This window comes from Acomys russatus, chromosome 22 (assembly GCF_903995435.1).
Source record: "Acomys russatus chromosome 22, mAcoRus1.1, whole genome shotgun sequence".
In the NCBI taxonomy this organism is placed as follows: Eukaryota; Metazoa; Chordata; class Mammalia; order Rodentia; family Muridae; genus Acomys; species Acomys russatus.
In genome coordinates, this window is record NC_067158.1 from 25,495,586 (window position 1) to 25,515,927 (window position 20,342).

The 20,342-nt window shown below is 40.8% G+C and overlaps 1 protein-coding gene across 1 annotated transcript in view; it reads left to right on the plus strand.

The window, feature by feature from the left end:
* The window catches only part of Nsd2 (nuclear receptor binding SET domain protein 2), a 72,934-nt gene that overhangs the window by 39,866 nt on the left and 12,726 nt on the right, over positions 1-20,342 (plus strand). The window contains exons 8-13 of the mRNA XM_051165057.1: positions 3,275-3,393; positions 6,416-6,497; positions 7,735-7,859; positions 17,902-18,033; positions 18,787-18,910; positions 19,905-20,105. Coding sequence (XP_051021014.1) covers positions 3,275-3,393; positions 6,416-6,497; positions 7,735-7,859; positions 17,902-18,033; positions 18,787-18,910; positions 19,905-20,105 — 783 coding nt within the window. The remainder of the gene's footprint in view (positions 1-3,274; positions 3,394-6,415; positions 6,498-7,734; positions 7,860-17,901; positions 18,034-18,786; positions 18,911-19,904; positions 20,106-20,342) is intronic.

Genomic DNA, 20,342 nt, shown 5'->3' on the forward strand with positions numbered 1-20,342 from the left:
AGTTACTTTTCTGTTGCTATGACAAAGCACCATGACCAAGGCAACTTAGAGAAGAAAGAGTTTATTGGGAGCTTATAATTTCAGAAGGTGATTCCATGATCATTATAGAGGTAATCTTGACAGAAGGCAAGTAAGACTAGGTGCTAGAGTAATACCTGAGAACAGCATCTTGGTCTCTAAGCATGGGACAGAGAGGGCTAGCTGGGAAACATGAATGCCTAACCCTGAGTAACACACCTCCTCCAACAAGGCGACACCTTGTCAGTCCTCAAACTGTTCCACCTACTGGGGACCAAACACTCACATTCAGATACATGAGCCTCTTGGGGGTTCACTCAAACCATCACACTAGAGTTTCATATCAGCCTATATATTGAGCTTGAATTTTGTTTATTTTGCTTGTGTTCATTTAAATGTTATAATTTAAAATAGGAAAGCTGTTTAGAGCTTGTGAATTTTTTAAAAATTCAGTTCATGGTGTGCTACTATACTAAGTTTTGAGTGATACTTCTTGTCAATAGCTTGTGTACTTAAAGGTGGCTGTCATTTCTGAAGCCAGGGATGGCTTACCCTAAGCAATAGTGTATTTGGGGTGCAGTCAGTATATAATGACGTTTCCACTTACATTGTATGTCAAGTGAGTGCTACTCCTAAATGTCTTCGAACCACGACTTCTTAGGCACCTCAGTGCCGAACATAAAGATGTATAACCTCCCATTGCCTGCTGTTCTGCTGACTCAGTGTTAGGGAACTCAGATTTCTGTAGGAAGGACTGTGTCTCATCTCAGGTAGAGGAGGCAGTGCTCTGGATGTTTATGGGAAAGAATGACAAAGAATCACCTCACAGTGGAGTACCTGGGTCTCAGTGTTTAGGGCTGTGAATGCAAATCCAGCTAAGGTATCTGGTTGGGTGAGCCTCATGGCACAAATGACTCCAGTAGTGGCTGAGCAAACTAGCTCCCGTTGTCCTCAACTCTGTAGACAGACCTTTCTGCCCAGACTTTTTGGCCAGTCTGCAATGGTGTGGTCAGAATTTGAGCCAAGTAAAAAAAGAATTTGCTAGGCCTTGATCATACTAAGTGCCTAGAGTTAACTAGGATTGCTTGACTTCTTCAGTAATAACTTTGAGTCCCAGAACTGAGGAACAGCCCTATGTAGCAATTGTTGGCACTTGGGCCTCTACCTGTGGCTTTCTGGACATGTCTGTGTTGTGTTTTCAAAAGTTTGAGAATGACAGTGCTCTTACGCAGTTTTTTAGATAGCGAGGCCTGGTATTATATACTTGTAGTTGAAGTTACTCAGGAGGCTGAGGCAGGAGGATTCACAAGGCATGTCTGGCCAACGCAGTGAGACTTTTTTTCAAAATAAAAAGGAAAAAGATGCTGGGTGTGGTGGTGCATGCGTTTAATCTCAGCACTCAGGAGGCAGAGACCAGATAGATCGCTGTGAGTTCCAGGCCATCCTGGTCTACAAAGTGAGCCCAGGACAGCTAGGACTACACAGAGAAACCTTGTCTTGGAAAACAAAACAAAACAAAGCTAAAACCAAACAAAAGTCAAAAGCTGTCTGGGGATATAGTTTAAGCCCTGGGTTCTGTTGTTAGTACCATACACACATACACACAAAAGGGAGACTGATGAATAGAGCCTAACAAACAGTTATGCAAATGAAAATAACATATTCAAAATAAACATGGACATATTCAAAGTGGTTGCGTCTCTAAAAAAATTTTTTTTTGCCATCCATCATATTTTTCTAGGTCAGTGATATTTGAATACTTTATTGTAGATTAGTGATATTTTCAGCGACACCTAAAATAAGGTCAAACAAACATCAGGAAGAGCCTAGTTTCCAGATGCAGATGCAACTTTATTCCGTAAAAAAACGTTATTTCGGGGGCTGGAGAGATGGTTCAGTGGTTAAGAACACTGACTGCTCTTCCAGAGATCCTGAATTCAATTCCCAGCAAACACATGGTGGCTCACAACCATTTATAATGAGATCTTGTGCCCTCTTCTGGTACGCAGGTATACATGCAGACCGAACATTGTGTACATAATAAATAAATAAGTAAATAAATACAATCTTTAAAATAAAAATTGTTATTTAAGTCAGGCAGTGGTAGCACATACCTATAATCCCAGCACTCAGAGATAGAGGCAGGTGGATCTCTGTGTGTTCTTGGCCAGCCTGGTCTACAAAGCAAGTCCATGATAACCAGGGCTACACAGAGATACTCTGTCTTAACAAACAAACAAGAAATTATTTGAGAGAATATATAGTAGCAAGTTATAGATCTTTTTAAAAGACATAATTTATATTTATTTTATGTGCACTGATGTTTTGCCTACATGTAAATCTGTGTGAGGGTGTCAGATCTTGGAATTACAGACAGTTGTGAACTGCCATGTGGGTGCTGGGAATTGAGTCCTGGTCCTCTGGAAGAGCAGTCAATGCTCTTAACCACAGGGTTATCTCTATAGCCATGATGTTTTTTCTTTTTTTGGTTTTTCAAGACAGGGTTTCTCTGTTTTGAACTTGATGTTCTGGACTCGCTTTGTAGACCAGGCTGGCCTCGAACTTAGTGATCTGCCTGCTTCTGCCTCCCAAGTTCTGGGATTAAAGGCGTGCGCCGCCACACCTGGCGAAATTCTTATTTTTATTTAAAATATTTAGATCTGTTTTGTATGTTAGAGTGTTTTGCCTGAATGTGTATGTTTACACAGAGGCCAGAAAATGATGTTGAATTTCCTGAAATGAATTATAGATGATTGTTAGCCGTTGTGTGGATTCTGGGAATAAAACTTAGCTCCACTGCAAGAATTAGTGTTCTAAACCATCCTTCCAACCCCAAAGTTGTAGTTTTCCTTTCAAGTTGATCTACAGTCTAGTTGTCTGTCTTCCTGTTTCCTACTTTGAGGTAATGTCTTGCTGTGTAGCCAAAACTGGTATTGAACTCAAAAATCTCTCATGCTAAGCCTTCCTATGTGCATGGATAGCCATGTGCAATCATAACAGATTTTTAAAAACAGACTGGGCTGTACTTAAATTTAATGTTATATTGAAACTACAACAAATATTAGGATAATAGTCTTTAGATAACTATTTGCGGGTTCCCAGTTCTTTTTTTGCAAAGAGATTTGGTTTGTAAAATATAGGCCTTAGACCTGAGCCTTGTTGCTGAGTATATGTCTCTGATTTGCAAGCTGAATGCCATAGCAGCTTGTGGACCCTTTCCTGTGTGCTTATCCCACCTCTCATTCTCCATTCCAAGGAAACATGAATGGGAAAAAAAGAAATCACACAAAGAGAGCAGATGACTCTCCAGAGGATGTCGATGTTGAAGACGCACCCAGGAAAAGACTTAGGACAGAGAAGCACGGTCTTCGGAAGGTAATGCTCTGAGGTGTTCTGGCCTGTAGAACAGAGGCCGTCTAGCTCTTGATACTCACACAGGACAGAGGCAGGGGCCTTTTCTGGGCTCTGGCCAAAGTGGTTTGTCCATTTTCTGCATTGAAAAGGCCACTGAAGAAAGGACATGCTCATTAACAATTAGGAAAATCAGCACAGGAACTATTGCTCCAAACTTGTTCAAGGAAACAGTATCTAAATGTTTTGAGTAATGCATGATTATTTTGATTTTATGTGTTAAAAAATGACTCAAGTTGAAGAGCTAGATTGCTCAAGTAGCCTGAGCCTGACCTTCAGTGTCATTGTCAGTACTTGGTATAATGTTTGTCTGTAGGTATTATTTATTCAGTGTGTAAATGAGATACATGAAAATTATTTAAAGGTGATTTTCATTTCAAAAGGAAGTTAAAGAATTTGTGACAGATACTTAATTATATGAATTTACTCACTTTGTTAGTAATTCATGATCTTATTCGCTGGGGATTCAGTGTGGGCATCACTGAGGCAAAAAGGACACTAGAGTGTTGAAAGGAAGCCCAGGGCCCTGAGCCTCGGTTTTGCCAGTGTCTGTTAGGACAGCCTGAGTAGTGCCTTAAGGGGCGTGAGATCCACCTGCCACATGAAGCTCACATATTATAGAGAGTGAGCCTTTTAGCACCATTTGTTTGAACTGTCTGGGGTATACTTATTTATATTTTTGGTAAATTCAGTTTAATGAGGCTTTGTACTTTATATTTGAATTTATATTTTGTAGGAGTTCTGACACAGTAGTGTGTCTCTGTGTGTGTGTGTGTGTATGATTTTGACTAAAGCTTGATACTTTACTGACCAATTTGCCTTTATTATCTTTCTTTCTAATTTTAAACATCAGAAAAGATCACATTGCTGAAGTGTAAACTATATTATCTATTTTTAACATTCTATTTGTAGTGTAAAATAATAGATTTTGTAGCATTTTCTTGGTATATGCAATTTTATTTGGATTCGTTTGCCATCACAAGGGCTACGTAGTGGTGAAGTGTTACTACGAGTTGCTAGAGTTTAAAGGTACCATGATATACACGCTTTAAAGAAGCCCTTTAAATATGTGTGGTTAGAACATTTGAGGTACTATAATTCATATTAAATAGCTACGCATAATTTTTTTATTAACTAAAATTATCAGAAAATAGCACATTTTAAAAGTAGTGGTGTCTGCCCTTAGTCCCACTACTTGGAAAGCAGAGGTAGACAGATCTCTAGTTTTAGGCCAGCTAGGGGAACATAATGATGTCCTGTCTCAGAAAATAGTGTGTCTCTCTAGTCTTTTTTTAAGAAATTTAAGTCATATTATAATTCCCAATATGTATTGATTACATTTGGTGAGCCAGCAACATTGAGAAGGCTAAGCAGAATTCTCGTGCCTACTCTCAGTGGACTTTCATCTTACCTGTGCTGGCTTTACAGCTGTCAGTAGACAAGATCTGAGGTCTGGCACCTGTGTAAAGTCCCTGTCTTCTGGAGTAGCACTGTGACCATTGTGCAGCGTTGTTTTGTGGTGTTGAAGCGTGGTTCTTACTTGTTTTTTGTTGTTGTTTGAGATAGGACCTTATGTAGCCCAGGCTGGTTGAGCATTTTCTCTGAAGCCTAGGCAGGCCTTTTAATTCCTAGTCCTCTTGCCTCTGCCCTACTGAGAGCTAGGGTTATAGCCTGTGCCACCATACCTTGCTGAGGGCAGTTTGAACTGTATTTTTCTTTATTTTTTATTTTTAGTTTATTTTATATATTTATTTATTTGAGACACAGTCTCACAATGAAGCCTTGGATGGCTTAGAGCTTGCTATAAATACTGGGCTGGCCTCAGACTCACAGGGATCATCTGCCTTGGTTTTTTTAAGTGCTAGGATTAAGGAAGGGCATGTGCCACCATGCCTGGATTGAACTACGTTTTTCAAAGTCTCAGCATGTGGCTATTATGATATTAAACCTTTATTTGTTTGTTTGTTTGTTTATTTTTGAGATGGGGGTCTCTCAGTATGTAGCCCAGGCTGGTCTTACACTAGCAGAGATCATTACCACCATGTTCGGAATTTCCTTTTTTTCTTATCTTTCAGTACTAGGAATCGAATTCAAGGCCATACTGGATACATGTCCTGCAACTGTAGTTAATCCCTTTTTTAAAAATTTCAAATCTTTAATTTTACTAATGATATGTTTTATATTTATACATGTGTATGTGTGTGTTTGTGTAAGTGTATTCCATGGAAGCCAGAAAAGGATGCTGAATGCCTTGGAGTTTGAAGTTCCAGGTAGTTGTGCGGTGTACGACAAGGGTGCTGAGACCCAGACTGGGGTCCTCTGAAGGGGCAGCAAGTGTGTCTGCAGCTCTGTTTCTGCATTTGACATAGGCTCTCACTAAGTTGTCTACACTAGCCCAGGCAAGCTTGAGCTTGTGATTCTCTCTTTCAGTTAAAATTACAGGCCTCTCGCCACTGGCTCAGCATTTTGAAAATCTCTCCTTTAATCTTTAGTTGTTAAAGGTGTTTTATTGCTGATCTCTTGTAAGGTAAATAAATATGGAGATAGTCTCAAATTTAGAAATCCTCAATGTCGTAGCTTATGAGTTACACTCGTAATGCTGGCAGAGTAGGGATGACTTCAGTTTGATTGGGCCTCTTTGGATTCAGTGAGAAGTTTGGGTAGCACATGAAATATAACTTATGTAAGGTAGGTACCTTAACAGAACTACGGAAGGTATTGCCACAGCCCTGTCCACTCCCCCCTTCTAACATCTTTTATAGAGTCAGAGAAGAATAAGAAAAGAAATCAGTTCAGGCTTTTTTTTTTTTTTTTTAAAGTCAGTTTGGGCAGCTGTGGTCCTGTTGAGTGTAAGGAACACATTTCCAAAAGAATAATTTTCTATTGTGTAAATTTTCAGCCGCCGGTGCTCATTCACATTAGAAGAATTTTTTTTCTTTGTTTTCTTCTCTTTGTCCATCTCCCCCTCCCCTGCTTTAAATAACAGAGAGAGACAATCACCGACAAAACGGCCAGAACAAGCTCTTACAAGGCCATAGAGGCAGCCTCCTCGCTCAAGAGCCAGGCAGGTAATGTGGTCAGGCTCCTTCCTGGCTCCTCAGGGTGTCCGGGTGGGTGAGCAGGGTGGTCCTTTAGTGTGGGCACCTGAGAGAGACAGGAACATGAGAGCATGGCTGGGCAAAGGGGTACAGGGATGCCTCAGAAGAATAAACAATTAAGCTAATACCAAAAACAAATGGGAAAGAAGATCTTGTGGAATAGAAAAATAACTGATTTAATATGTAAATTATAAGGATTAAGTCATATTGAAGTTACTTTTCTACTGATTTTCACTTGACTTTATTATTTTTCAATTTGAAATTGTATTAGAAGAGAAATTTAAAGCAAAAGTACTTGTTACCATAAATTCTGCCATTCTAATTTAGGCTCCTGCTGGTTCATACTTACTAGCCAAGAGTAAAAGTCATGATTAGTTGTTTCTATTCCATATGATAAAAAAATTAGTTTAAGGACCGTATATGAAAAAAGAGCATAGTTAAGTGGTTAAAGAAAAGAAAAATCAGACCCTGTGACTTGTGTGTGAATGATCCTGTGGAGGCACCTGTCTGATAGATTAGCACAGAAGCTCACTGTCTCCAAAACAGTTAGAGACTGGTTTTGTTTTTTTGTGTGTATGTGTGCTGCACAAGATGATTAGGTTTTTAAAAATGAGCTATTTTGTCAGGTGTGGTGGTGCATGCCTGTAATCCCAGCACTCAGGGAGACAGAGGCAGGCAGATTTCTGAGTTCAAGCCAACCTGGTCTGCAAAGCTAATCCAGGGCAGGCAAGGCTACACAGAGAATTCCTGTCTTGGAAAAAAAAATCAGCTATTTTTTAAAACAAGCATCTATGATTGGAAATTTGAACTAAGGATTATTCTTCTTAAATATGAAAGTGGTATTATTGTATTTAAAATTTTATTTTAGAGGTATACTCTAGGTCTTTTATGCATGAAGTTATGAGTAGAATTTGTGTTAGATAATTCCATAGGGGGTTGTGGATCCAGGTGTGGATGAAGATTTGTTGGCCCTGGGGTTTTGGTTTTGGGGTTGGAAAGTTGTAGGATGTGGAATTCATTGTACAGTTTGTCTTCTTTAAAAAAACAAAACAAAACAGTTTTCTATGATAAAAAAGTTAAGCCCTTAGTGACAACTAAGGAAACCAGAAGATTCATCTTTAGGATTTCACTTACTTGAGGGCTTAAAGCAATAAGAATGCTGGGAGGCTTAAGATTTTAAACTTTATAAAATAAACTTACTTTACAGCAACGAAAAATCTGTCTGATGCTTGCAAACCACTGAAGAAGCGAAATCGGGCTTCTGCAACAGCATCTTCAGCACTTGGGTTTAGCAAAAGCTCATCTCCTTCTGCATCCTTAACTGAGAATGAGGTAAAATAATGATAGTGATGCCATGGCATTCATGCGAAGGCCGTTAGTTACTCAAGTTGCAGTGTGAGTGGAAGTCCTATTTTAAAAGAATTATGTTGGTGTTCTCCATAGGCATAGGTGAGTTTCAGGTGTTCTTAGCCATCTAAAATTCACAAAATTGAAAAAAATAACACACTGTTTTAGTTTGAGCACTTTGAATATAAATACATACCTGCACATGGTGAATGTGTAAGTGTGCATACATACTTCAGTCTTGTTGCAGTCTGTTTTAAAATGATGTGTTCTGTAAACCTAACTCTTTCCTCACACGAAAGGAAATTCACACTGGCTCTCCCAGGACATCCTATGTTGGCCACACTGACATTGGCCACTGTGTGCCCACACTGGTGGGCTAGAGGGGCTCATCAGCCTGTGGGGAAGCCAAAGGTTTCTTGGTCCTCAATGCGTTGCGTGTCTCTGGTCTTTTGTCCTGGCATGTATCAGGTGTTAGTGTGGAGGCAAGTTAGAACTCTCACTATATTAAATGCCTGTGTTTCTGTCTTACAAAATACATGATAGCAGATAAGTAAGTGGTATTATAACAAGCTACTGCTGTCGCCATCACTGTGGCGTGGCGTGTAGATGGTGTCACCAAATCTAAAGTCTGCACTGACAAAAACAAAACAGCCACAAATTTAGGAGGAATGGTTTTGTTTTGTTTTGTTTGCACAGAGCTAGTTTTAATTTCTTGGTTCTAGTGACTACCTTTATGGATCTTACTTTCCATTTTAATTTCTTGTTATTTTAATCTCTGTAATTCTGTTTTTTTAATTCTCATTGTAAACTGGAGATTTATTTTCACAATTTGTAAGGAGTTGATAACCTTGATCTTCATGAACAGGGTAGTGAGATGGGAACCAGACAGGCCCCACTCTCCTATTTGATCAAAGGCAGCACTTCTTATCTGGTCTCTGCTATGGTCCTTAGTAGGGCTGCGTGTGTCCTCGCTGTTTCTTTCTATTAGTGGAGGTCTGGGCCTTCCATTACAGGATGGTCAGGGACCTGGGTTGCCCGAGGAACACTCTTGAGAACCTTGTTGCTCACTGCTCTGAACCTGAAGTGTGGTATAAATCCAGAGTGTTCCTATAGTAGGCTCTCAGTTACATAGACAGCTCAGTTATAATCTCCTGTGCTCATACCCATGGGACTTGGGCTTGCTTCTGGTTGTTAATGTGTAGAAAACTAAGTATTTCTTATATTTGTACAAATTCACTTTGTTGTTGAGCTTCTAAAATGGTACTGAAATACAAAAAGGCTAGTTTTGTATAAATTATTTTTCATTTTTCTTTTCTTACCCATATTTAGATTAGCATTTTAGAAAGTTAAAGATGGTCTACAGTTCTAGTTAATCATATTAGAAATGAAAGGGTTTCTAAAACAGAAACCCTTTTATTTAGGTATTAAAGTTAGACTTTTCATTAATGAATATTTTTAAGTGCTGGGGGTTGGAACCTAGGGATTTGTGAGTCCAGGCAAGTGTTCTATCACTGAGTTAGATTCTAGCCCTATAAAATTTTAAAATAAGTTTTTCTTTATTCATATTTTGGTCTGTTTATCCAGTGGTATTTTACAAATACTGTTGTTGGACATGGGAAAGAGAAAAATATTGAGTTAGTGAATCTATCTCTTATTCTTGTTCATCATTTATTGGGTATTGAAGGTGAAGACAATGAGGGTGGAAGGAACAGCAGCTGGTACCATCTCTGCTCTCGTAGTCTAAACTTGGAAAGACTAAGATTTTTGTAACAAGACTTAGTTGCAACATCAGAGGTTGATAGGTGATTTAAGTACATTTTTATTATGTAGAAAATGTATTGAATTTATATTCTTACATTTTAAAGATGATACATAAATATCACAGTATACATTAATGTTCTTTAAATAAAATCATTTAAATTTCTAGACCCTCTCTATTAGGCTACTTGTGTGGCTTATGTGAATATTACTTTATATCTTATTTTATAGAGTTGTACTGTTAAATTTTGATTTATCTCATATGCAGCAGCACTACTGAACCCCACAGTGAGTGTTTACAAGTGTGCAGTGCCGAGCACCTGCACATGAGACGTGAAGACTGTTGAGTCTGATTCTGATATGAAAACTACTGTTTGGGGAATCAGACTGCCTCCTTAATTTGGGACACTTATGTTTTGCATGTTTATATTTCCTTCCCTTCACTACACTTTATTGAAAGAGAGAATTGTGTAGGGTTGATACTGCAAGACATTTTAGGACATGTTGTAGTTTAAGTTCTTGAAAAATGTATATGATAAATTTATATTGGAATAATTACATGATATTACATCACCCCAGTGAAGATACTAAAATTGCACACTTGCATGACAAAGGCCTGTGAAGGAATTGATGTGATTTAAGTGTTTTGTAACTTCATTTTTTGTTCCCTTAGTAGAGCAAATTCTTATTTTTTTCGCCTTCACTGGTAACAGCTTTTATGGGAGCCCACATCAGTCAAGTTGGACTTGAACTCAGCCGCCCTGTACTGCACTTAGAATGATGTAATACCCCAAGATGTCTGCTGCAGGTGGTGCATCATCGTATACACTAAGTGACATTTCTATCACAATCATTTTATGGAAGATGTGTGATAATCTGTTTTTACTGGTATTAATAAACACATACAATGAAGAAAACAGATAACAAATTTTAAGACCAAGGTAAGATACCCAATCAAGGCCATTTAATCAATCACATTCATCTCATAATAAAAACACATTCATATTCTAATGATCAATCTAAAGTTCGAGCGGAGGAGGAGACCCTTCAGTCAAGGCTGTCCCAGAGCTCTGATCATATTAAAAGGGTTATCCTGTTTTTCTTTTCCCTGTAATTTACAACTTACTGAGTTTTTATGGAAAAATGTCAGCATCTGTTCCATCAGTAAGAAAGAACAAGCAGGACACATTAAAGGTCCGTTGTCAGCTATTTTCATTGCCAATGAAATATATTCAGTATTGTAGATACTAAACCCGTTTTCCCACATAAAAGGCAGGAAGAGTTTTGATTCTGTCCTTTTTTACTTGACAGTTTTACTACGACACTAGACACAGTAGATTTTTAGGGAAAAATATTATTTACAGTATCATTGTGAACCGTTCAAGTCTTGAACCAGTCACTGATACCAGAAGACACCGTGATCAGGCTGTTTGCAACAGCGACACCATCAGTTGCTTTTGTAGAACATCAGCATCATGTCTTAGATGTTGTGGTCCTGGGGCCCAGCTGGGGCATACCTAGGTGCCCGCATGCTTGCATGGGAGGAAAGGCTCCACTTGCCCTCAGCTCAAGAAGCAGAGTTTGTGCTATGCACGGGGTGTGTGAGCGGTGCCCAGGCCGTTCCACACAGACGCCTCAGTGTTGGACCTGTGATGAAAGTTTCTCAGAAATACTTTTGTTCCAAACCATTAAGTAATGTAACGCATGTAAAACACATCGAGTGCCTGGCACCCTGCAAGGGCTCAGTGGTTCACTATTGTGACAGTAATGGATATTACAATAAAAATAATAAAATCACCATCATTCCATTTTTATCCAAAAGTATAAACTTTGCTTTGGCATGAAAAATGATCCTCTTGATTGCATCGTGCATGTGCGGATAAAATAAATCCAGGTGTAGCAGAACCGCAGCTCTGTTTGTGTGCACAGTAGGGTATAGACTATGAGGTTGTAGTCTGGTAGGTCACTCAGCTGGCTCTGCTCAATTGTATCAAGAGACATGACCTCAGAGAATACCTAGTGTGAGCGTTGTACGTTGTACTGTTCTCAAAGGACATGAAAGATCTCAGGTAAATTTAAATATAAATCATAAAATTAAAAAGTATGTGAAGAAATATAGTATAGAAAATGGCCCTGTTTCAAGAAGTGATTTCTCAAAAGTAAAGACACTATCCCGAAAGGTCTTGGGCAAAAATGAAGGGATTTCATTTGAAATTCGAGCATGATGAATTTTGAGTGGGTGCCCAGGAACCACCTGGAGGACAGGCACTCTGCTCTGCGACGGGGACGCGAGGGCTTCCGAGCTAATGGTGGTGTGCACAGAGTAGCATAGTTGGTAGCTGCCGAGTGCGTGGAGTGTGAGGGAACAAGGGTAGGGATCCTGGAGTATATTCTTCAAGTGGGGAAGACATAGCCCACCTTGGGGCAAGGGCAGGAGCAGAGTGCTCTTCATTCTGCAGTGAGTGCAGTGATAGTCCTCCATGTAGGACTTGCCTGCCCAGAGATCTAGTGGGAGTCTCACAGTCAATGAGCAGAGTTTGTGTCAGCTCTTAGCTGACCTCTCCTCAAAGAGGTGAATAGAACAGAGACTCTTGTTCAAAAGAGCTTCGCAAGAAGAAATAGCTTGTCTAAGAGTACAGAAATTACATGACAAATTTATTATGCTACAAATTTAACATGGAATTCCTTCATTTTCTATAAAAATGTCCAATAAAAATAAAAATAAGCGCATTGCTACCTCTCGAGCCTTAGATCTTTTGAACTGTCCACTGTTCAGATGAGTTTTGCTTCTGCCATTCAAAGAATTTTTACCATTTGATCCTAATTGATTTTTCTTCAAACCATTGTTTATACTACCTTTGCCTGCAAGGGGAGGTAGCTTTCTGTGTAAAACTCTGATTCTGAAGAGATGAAGACTTACGTGAATGTACAAAGGTTTGAATTGTAGCTGTTCTAACAGCAGTACACCAGGGAGTACATGTACTGGATAAAGGCCTGTGCCCAGCAGCCAGGCCCTTCAGGTGCTCCTCAGTCCCCCCTCTGCTCCAGAAGAACTTCTCCCTCCCTGGGAGCTTCTCCTCAGAGTTGATGAAAAGTGAATGTTGTTCTTTGGTCACAATGCCTTTAGTGTAGTTGTAGCTCAAACTTTCTTTAGTATTCATACCTATTTACACCTGTGTTTCCCAACAGAAGACAACTTCAGTATTTTTAAGAGAATGTCCTGAAAACGAACAAGAAATCTAAGCATGACAAGGAATAAAACACAGGATCTAAGAGGAAAGGGTCCTTACTGCATGCATGCGGGCATCCATTTCACCCACTGCCTCTGAGGAGGTGCAGAGCACCCTGCTTCTGTCATGGGATGGTCTCAGCCAAGTTATATCTAGTTCTGGAATTAGTTGAGATAGTTCATGAAAAAGCACCAGAAAACTTAAAACAGGGTTCTCTGGGGCTGGAAGCCAGATGAGGGACAGGGCCATTTCATAAATGAGAGAACATGTCACAAGAAAAGCAAGGAAAAAACTTACAAAATCTGGCTTGGAGACAACATGTCTGTGACTCCATGTACTCATCAGGGTTGTATCTGGAGCCTGTGGGCTGGCTAGGTGGTATAGGTGACTGGCACCCATTAAGAGTCTGTAACACAAATTCCATTACAAAGAAGGAAATAAAGATCATAAGTAAACATCTCATTTCTCAAAGAAAAAATGATGCCTGTGTTTATGTAAAATTTAAATGATTGAAGAGTGCTCCTGAAACAGGCACTCATAGCCTGGAGCGAGGGCTGAACTGAGTTCCGTTCTGTCTGTCCTTCAGCTCTGGTGTGCATTCTGTCTAAGCTCCTGGTTCTTTGCTCACGTGAGCTGAGTGGGGAACCCTGAATGGGTGGTTCTTTGTTGTCCTCAGTTGCTTTATGTGGGCCTGAGACCTCCATTGAGGTCATAGCTCCCTTCTTTAGGAAACATTTGTCCGGTGGCAGGTGAACCGTGGGGTCATTAACAGTAAGTTTGCTTTCTTTCTCTGTCACTGATTCTAAGGTACTGTATGTCTCACATGTATTCAAACATATAGGCTGTATCCTGCTGCCCAGGTGGACTTCTATTAGGGACCCCAAGGGTCAGCACCTTATTTTAGCATCAATAAACCTATTATTCCGGGCCTGTGTTTTATCTTTGTGATAATAAAAATCCATATTGTCTGTTGCTAGAGTAAAGCAGAAGGCTTTTCTAGCATGCCTTCAGAGCTTTTATTGCTTCCTAGTAATGACTTTGAGAGCTTTTTAGTTTTTGTTTTTAAAGGAAACATTGATTCTTGGTATTTCAACATTTTTTTTTTGGTGACTGAAATTGGGTTTTCTCCTTTTGGGTACTGTTTTTATTGCTTTACTTAATATATTAGGATTTTTCTCATTACCCTTCTTGCCAGTGATGGAAAATGGTCATCCTTACTACACAGAAAAGTATGTTTGCATTTTTTCTTGTTCAGGAAGGGTAAGGGACATGGGCTTAACTAACAAGGATGTAAGTCTAGCAATCTGATGTGTGTCATCTTGTCAGAGTCCTGTGTGCCACATCCACATTTATTTTTTCCTAGCCTATATAGTTGTTCAGCCTTTAACATATAACCCTGGCAGTATGTTAAACATGCTAGCATTTCAGGGATACTCTACTTTAAAAACACACACACACACACACACACACACACACACACACACACACACACAAAACAACTGGGGTAGTGGAGTCCTAGTTTTGGTACAGGGGCATTGCCAGTCGCATGAGCTAAGACAGCAGGTAGGCTGGTGAGTCTTCTGCTCTCAAGCCTTTCAGGTGAGGACAGCTGGCCTGTTGCTGCAACTGGCTGGACCAGGCTCTCCCCTCCCCCCTCTACAGCCCACTCTCAAGGGATGGCTGCTTCTGAGGACTCACCTGGGACGTGGTTGAATCAATAGAACATTTAGAGACTCACTTAACTTTTGATAAGGGCATGCCTTTATGGGAGCAGTAGCTGTGTGGCTAAATGGCCACAGCTCTCACTGGTTTTGACTGTCCTTTTAGCCTAACTATATAGAAGCCGGCATAGTTTAGATGACTATGAAGCACAATGACATTCATTGGACTAAAGCGTTTTGTTTTTGGTTTTGTTTATTTTTTCCTCTTTTATGCCTTCAGTAACTCATACCTGCCTTTAAATTAGGAACAGCTAGGAGGATTCTAGTCTGTACAAACTTTAATAAATTTTTTTTCCTGAATTCTAGGATTTTAGGATGGTTGGCTTAATTTTAATTGTCTTGATTCCACTTTTAATACTTCACTGTGATGTTAACTTGAAGACCTGCTTGAGATTAGTCTTTTAATTTTAGACCATTATATCTGCTGAGCACAGGATTCTTATCAGTTGTAAATCTAAAACCGTCTGTGAATGCACTTCTATGCTTCTTTCTTTATGAAAGCATAACAAACATGAAATAATGTTGGTTATAGAAATATTTATTGTTCAAGGTCTGTAATTGTATTTTAAAATGATGTAGTATTCAACTTGTGAAGGGATTTGTTTTGTCAAAAAAAATACTAAAAATTCAATGTGTATCAGCCCGCAGGAGGGCAGGGGTCTGCTTTGTGGCCGCAGTCGGGTAGACCCCAGTTGCACTCATTGAGCCCTCCTGATGGCCACGTAGCTCCTGGCAGTGGGTTGGAAGGTGTCTACTGGCTTACATGATGTTTGGTAATGCTGTCTTGAAAGTCCCTGTAATAGATGGAGACTGCACTTCCTGTCTCTGAAGGAATGTGTGTCTTAAGGCAGGTAGGCAACTTGGTACTATCACATGCTGAGTAGAGAGTGGAGAAAGTATTTCAGACTCAAGAAAACTTTGGAAAGTCAGGAACTAAACTGATTGGAAATCAGTGCCACAAGCCTGACATTGGTGGACACAGGAAGCCACAGGAAAATTCTTGAAAGTCTGTCCCATCAGTCACTGCATTTTTCTTTTTCCAAATACATCCTTTTGGATACTGAATAGATCATAGATGTTGTAGACTGAGATCTGGGACTGTGTTGGGACCATACAGGTGATATGTCACTTCCACAAATGGCATCTCCAAGTAAGCTGTCACCTGGTACACATGGAGGTGGAGCCTGCAGCTGGAGTGAAGCGCACACTTGGCTCTACTTGCAGGTGGTTTGCTGAGCAGAGAGCTGAGGGACCCTCTTGACTGGGTAGGGGTTTCATCCATTTGTGGGGGAGGATGTGGTTGGTGAAGGTGGACCTTCTACAACTGTCATGGACTGTGATATTGTAAGGTCTATATTCTGTATGTGGATAACAGACCCAATTAGGAAACGAGCCTTATGTGTGTCGTTAACATTTATATTTCCATTCAAAATATGTATTCAGTGTTTATTTCCTTAAACAGACTTTGTTAATTTAGGAAATATCTCCAAGTGGAAACGTGCTAACTTTCTGTAAATCTTAAATAAAAGGTGCTGTTCCTTCCTCTGGCCCAGGACTGGTTTGTGTTTTCTGTCTTTCTTTCCATTTCTTTCTCTTTTTATAGCTTTTAAATTTGTGTCATCCACACTCAGGGAAGAAGTGGGTTGGTGGATGGAGCATGGGCTCTCTCTTCATGAATGCTGTGCTAGACAGACACCCTTTGGGTTTCAGTTCCTTCATTAGTCAGATGGGTCAGCCTTGGGTGGCTGTGGGAGCTGCTCTCTGAGCCAAGACAAGCTATGTGGCCATTGGCTTCCCTAATACTCCCGTCTCATCTCAGAAGTGCTCAAACCCCCACCTGTGACCCTCATGTCTGATGGACGTGTTAAATTTGGAGTTTCGTATCAGAGCCTTGCAAGCTGCCTCTTTCTGGAGGCTGATGTTTAAGAAGTGGGCGGTGAGCTGGTGGGAGAGGGACTGGCCATGGCCCTGTAGTTCCAGCTAGTCAGCCCCCTGTTTGACAGACTTATGATGTGACACTAATCTAGTGTTCTTCATGCTATTTCCATCTTCCCGCAAAAGGTGAGAACATTACATCCCCTTCATTACATTCTTGTTGCTAGATGTGTCTAGGGAGACTAGAACAGCGGATCACACAAAGCCTGTCCCTTGCTCAGGTGACCCATCAGAGCCATGGGAGTCCTGGGTAATTTATCCCACTTTAACATGAATTCAAATTAGAAAAATTCCTGTTTTCTCTCTCACTGCTCCCAATAATTTCAATGCAATAAGTCTGGGGAAAGCTCATCAGTAAGGTTACAGAATCAATGGACCAGAGTCCCTGTGAGTTTGGTTTTGTTTTTTAACATGACCTGATTACAATATCTAGCTTTCTGTTCATTGGCAAATAGCAAGCCTTTAACACAATTACTTGTGGCTATTGAGGTAAACAAGAAACAGTTAATACTTTTTTTTTGCTTTATCTCCAAAATTTAATTTTCAACACTTATTAAGATCAGATAAAAACAAACAGAAAACAAAGCACCTTAATTTGATACATGAAAGGATTTTCTATTTTACTCATTTAAACATTTATTGCTTATACTTTTCAAGTGAGGACAGGGTGATTTTTGCAGCAAGGGTGAGCTTGTAGCTGCACCATACTCTGTTTAGTGGTGGGAAGCCAGTAAAAATCGCTGCTTTCATCTGCACACACTGCATCTCTCCCAAGTCTTCCAGTGTTAACAAGGCAGGAGAAAATATTCTTTGCCTTTCCAAGGGCTAGGGCAGATGAGCAGCAACCAGTTAGAAGTGAGGGGAGACACAAGGCAATCAGGCTACAATGCAAGTCAGTGACTCTCCTGACTCTTGGATCAGTTTCAGGGGAGCAGTATGCTTCTGGAAGGAAGAGCAGTGTCCTCAGTGGAGTGAGATACAGCTACTCTGAAGCCTATTTTTTTTTTTTTTTAACAACTTCACTTTATTTTTTGTTCTTTAAAATTCATGTGGTATTTGGGTCTGAGCATGTTGGGTAAGAAAGGGCAAGAGTTTTGATCCCAGAACTCATCTTAGTTTTCTTAGCAGAGATAAATGGGTTTTCATGTTGCTTTATTTAAAGGAATGTCTTATATACATGTGTATATTAAATATTGAGTAGAATAAGGTCCACTTTTAAAGTTTTCTATGCAGCTTTTACAAGTTTTATTACTTCCAAGCCAGTGATAGTGTGTATCTATACCACATTGCTGGGCGATAGGGCAGGAAGTGGGCTGTGTCCAAAACATGTGGCCGCTTGTTTTCTGTGGCTAGTGAACTGTCATCCACCTCCTTCATCTCCAGGTCTCAGACAGCCCAGGAGATGAACCTTCAGAGTCTCCGTACGAAAGTGCAGATGAAACACAGACCGAAGCATCCATCTCATCTAAAAAGTCTGAAAGAGGAGTAGCTGCCAAAAAGGAGTATGTGTGTCAGGTGAGGGGTAGATGATGTCTGATGTATTGGTTTCTCGTGAAGTCCCGGAACAGCAGAGTGAGTTTCCAGCCTCCTCTCTCCCTCTGGTCCCTTTTTTGCCCCATTACTACTCATGGATAACTCTTTGGAAAAGTTAGACTGCCAGGAGGATTGTGGTATTAAGCTGCCTAAGTTAACACCTGCTCATTCTCTGGCGAGATGTGTTTCATGTGTGACACCCTTACTGCATATATAGTTCTTTCCACAGTTCAGTCATGGGCTGGCATGGTGTGACTAGATCTATATCTCTACAGTGGTACTGCCTGGGTCAGTGTCCTAGCCTTAGTCGCTGAACATTATGAGGTGAAGTTGGTGTCAGGATCCATGTGGGACTGCTGATTTGTTCACAGTTGGAAAATGGTTGACGGTCAGCTCTATTGCTGCCAACTGTGGAAGAACAGCTGGTTTATGATGAAAATATGTGATGAGTCTTAGGGTTTTGGTGTTTTGTTTTTCCTTTGTTTTTGGCATGCACATCTGATCTGAAACATCTATAATGTGTCCTTCAGGGTTTTGTCTTTTGCTTCCTTAGTCCTTGCTGAGGGACCTTTGTGTAACTTGACCCTCCTGTGGTCTTGGATCCTGCTAGGTATTTCACTGTGTACTTATGTTCATTTGCATGCCAAGGATGGAATCAAACTGTCCCCTGTGGTGAGGAGGATATTGAAAGGGCTCTCACTGTGTTTGGTTCATGCTGTCCTCTGTTTCCTACAGTTGTGTGAGAAGACAGGCAGTCTCTTGTTGTGTGAGGGCCCCTGTTGTGGAGCATTCCACCTTGCTTGCCTTGGACTTTCCCGAAGGCCAGAAGGGAGATTCACCTGCACTGAATGCGACTCAGGTAAGGTTCAGCTTCCAAAGCTGGGGGGTTGTGTGTAGGGGTCAGTGCTGCTTGTCCTGTGCTTCTTCAAGGTATGTATGAGACATTTGGCAGGAAAAAAGTCCCACACATACTAGCTCAAAGGCCATGCTTCTAAGCAGCTCTCCCACTGCATGGTGGGCTTTACTACTTGAATGACAGTATCATCAGGCAAAGTATTACTGGGTGCAGTGAAGGAATCAAAGGCTGTGTGCTTTTCCAAATCCTTCCCGTGGGGCTAGCCTGAGCCTGCTCTAGAGGTGGCGGCTGCAGGCATTGCACCTCCAGACAGCACTGCCTAACTAATAGTCAGTTGTAGAACATTGGGAATTGTAGAATGCTCAGTTCTTTACAAAGGTTAGTTGTCACTCTTAGCTTAATTTCAACTGAGGAGTTAAACAGCACTCTGGTGTCTCAGAATTCATCTTGAGGTCTAGGATCACACTGAGAAGGAGACTGGCTGCATAGTGGCCCCTGCCCCCTTCCTACTGACTAGGCCCAAGAAGGGTCAAACTGCCCAAGGAGTAGCACACTTGAGATGCTAGTCCTCCTACAGTTGTGGCACGTCTTTGTTGCCTTGGTGAGTGGGCCAGGAAGAAGGACTCTCCTGTAAGCCAGATGAAGTGGTGTACACCTGTAATCCCAGCACTTGGGAGGCAGAGGCAGACAGACCTCTGAGTTCAAGACCAGCCTGGTCCTTAAAGTGAGTCTAGGACAGCCAGGGTTACACAGAGAGACCCTGTCTCAATAAAATAAAAAATTAAAAAGAAAAAAATCTAGGTTAGGTTGGAGAACAGGGAGCTCAGATTTTTTTTATTTTTCCTGAAAAAGGCTTTGACTAGTCAGCAAGGGTGGAAATAGAGCTAGAAGCTTTAGCAACACAGGCTGCTCCAGAAAACCTGCTTTGTTCAAGTTGTTGAGAACTGGAACTTAACTCTTGTTCTTTGTACCTTTCTCTCTGCCCCTTTCTTGTTAGGGAGTCACTCATGCTTCGTGTGTAAAGAAAGCAAGATGGAGGTAAAGCGCTGTGTGGTAACTCAGTGTGGAAAGTTTTACCATGAAGCTTGTGTAAAGAAATACCCTCTCACTGTGTTTGAGAGCCGAGGCTTTCGCTGCCCTCTCCACAGTTGTGTGAGTTGCCATGCCTCAAACCCTTCAAATCCACGGCCATCAAAAGGTACAGATAGCCATGCCCTCACACCGTGGGTGCGGGTTCACTGGCCATGTGTAGGTACCTCTGAAAGAGGCCCACTGATGCTAAACAAGTGTTAGCAGGGGCCGCCAGTGGCTCCTGTTTTTATGCTGACTCATTATAAGATGAGTAAAGTGGTGGTTGTTGTTTTTCTACAACATAAGACCTGCTCCCACTCCATTCTTTCCATATCAGTTAGCACTTTCAGATTCTTGATGTTTC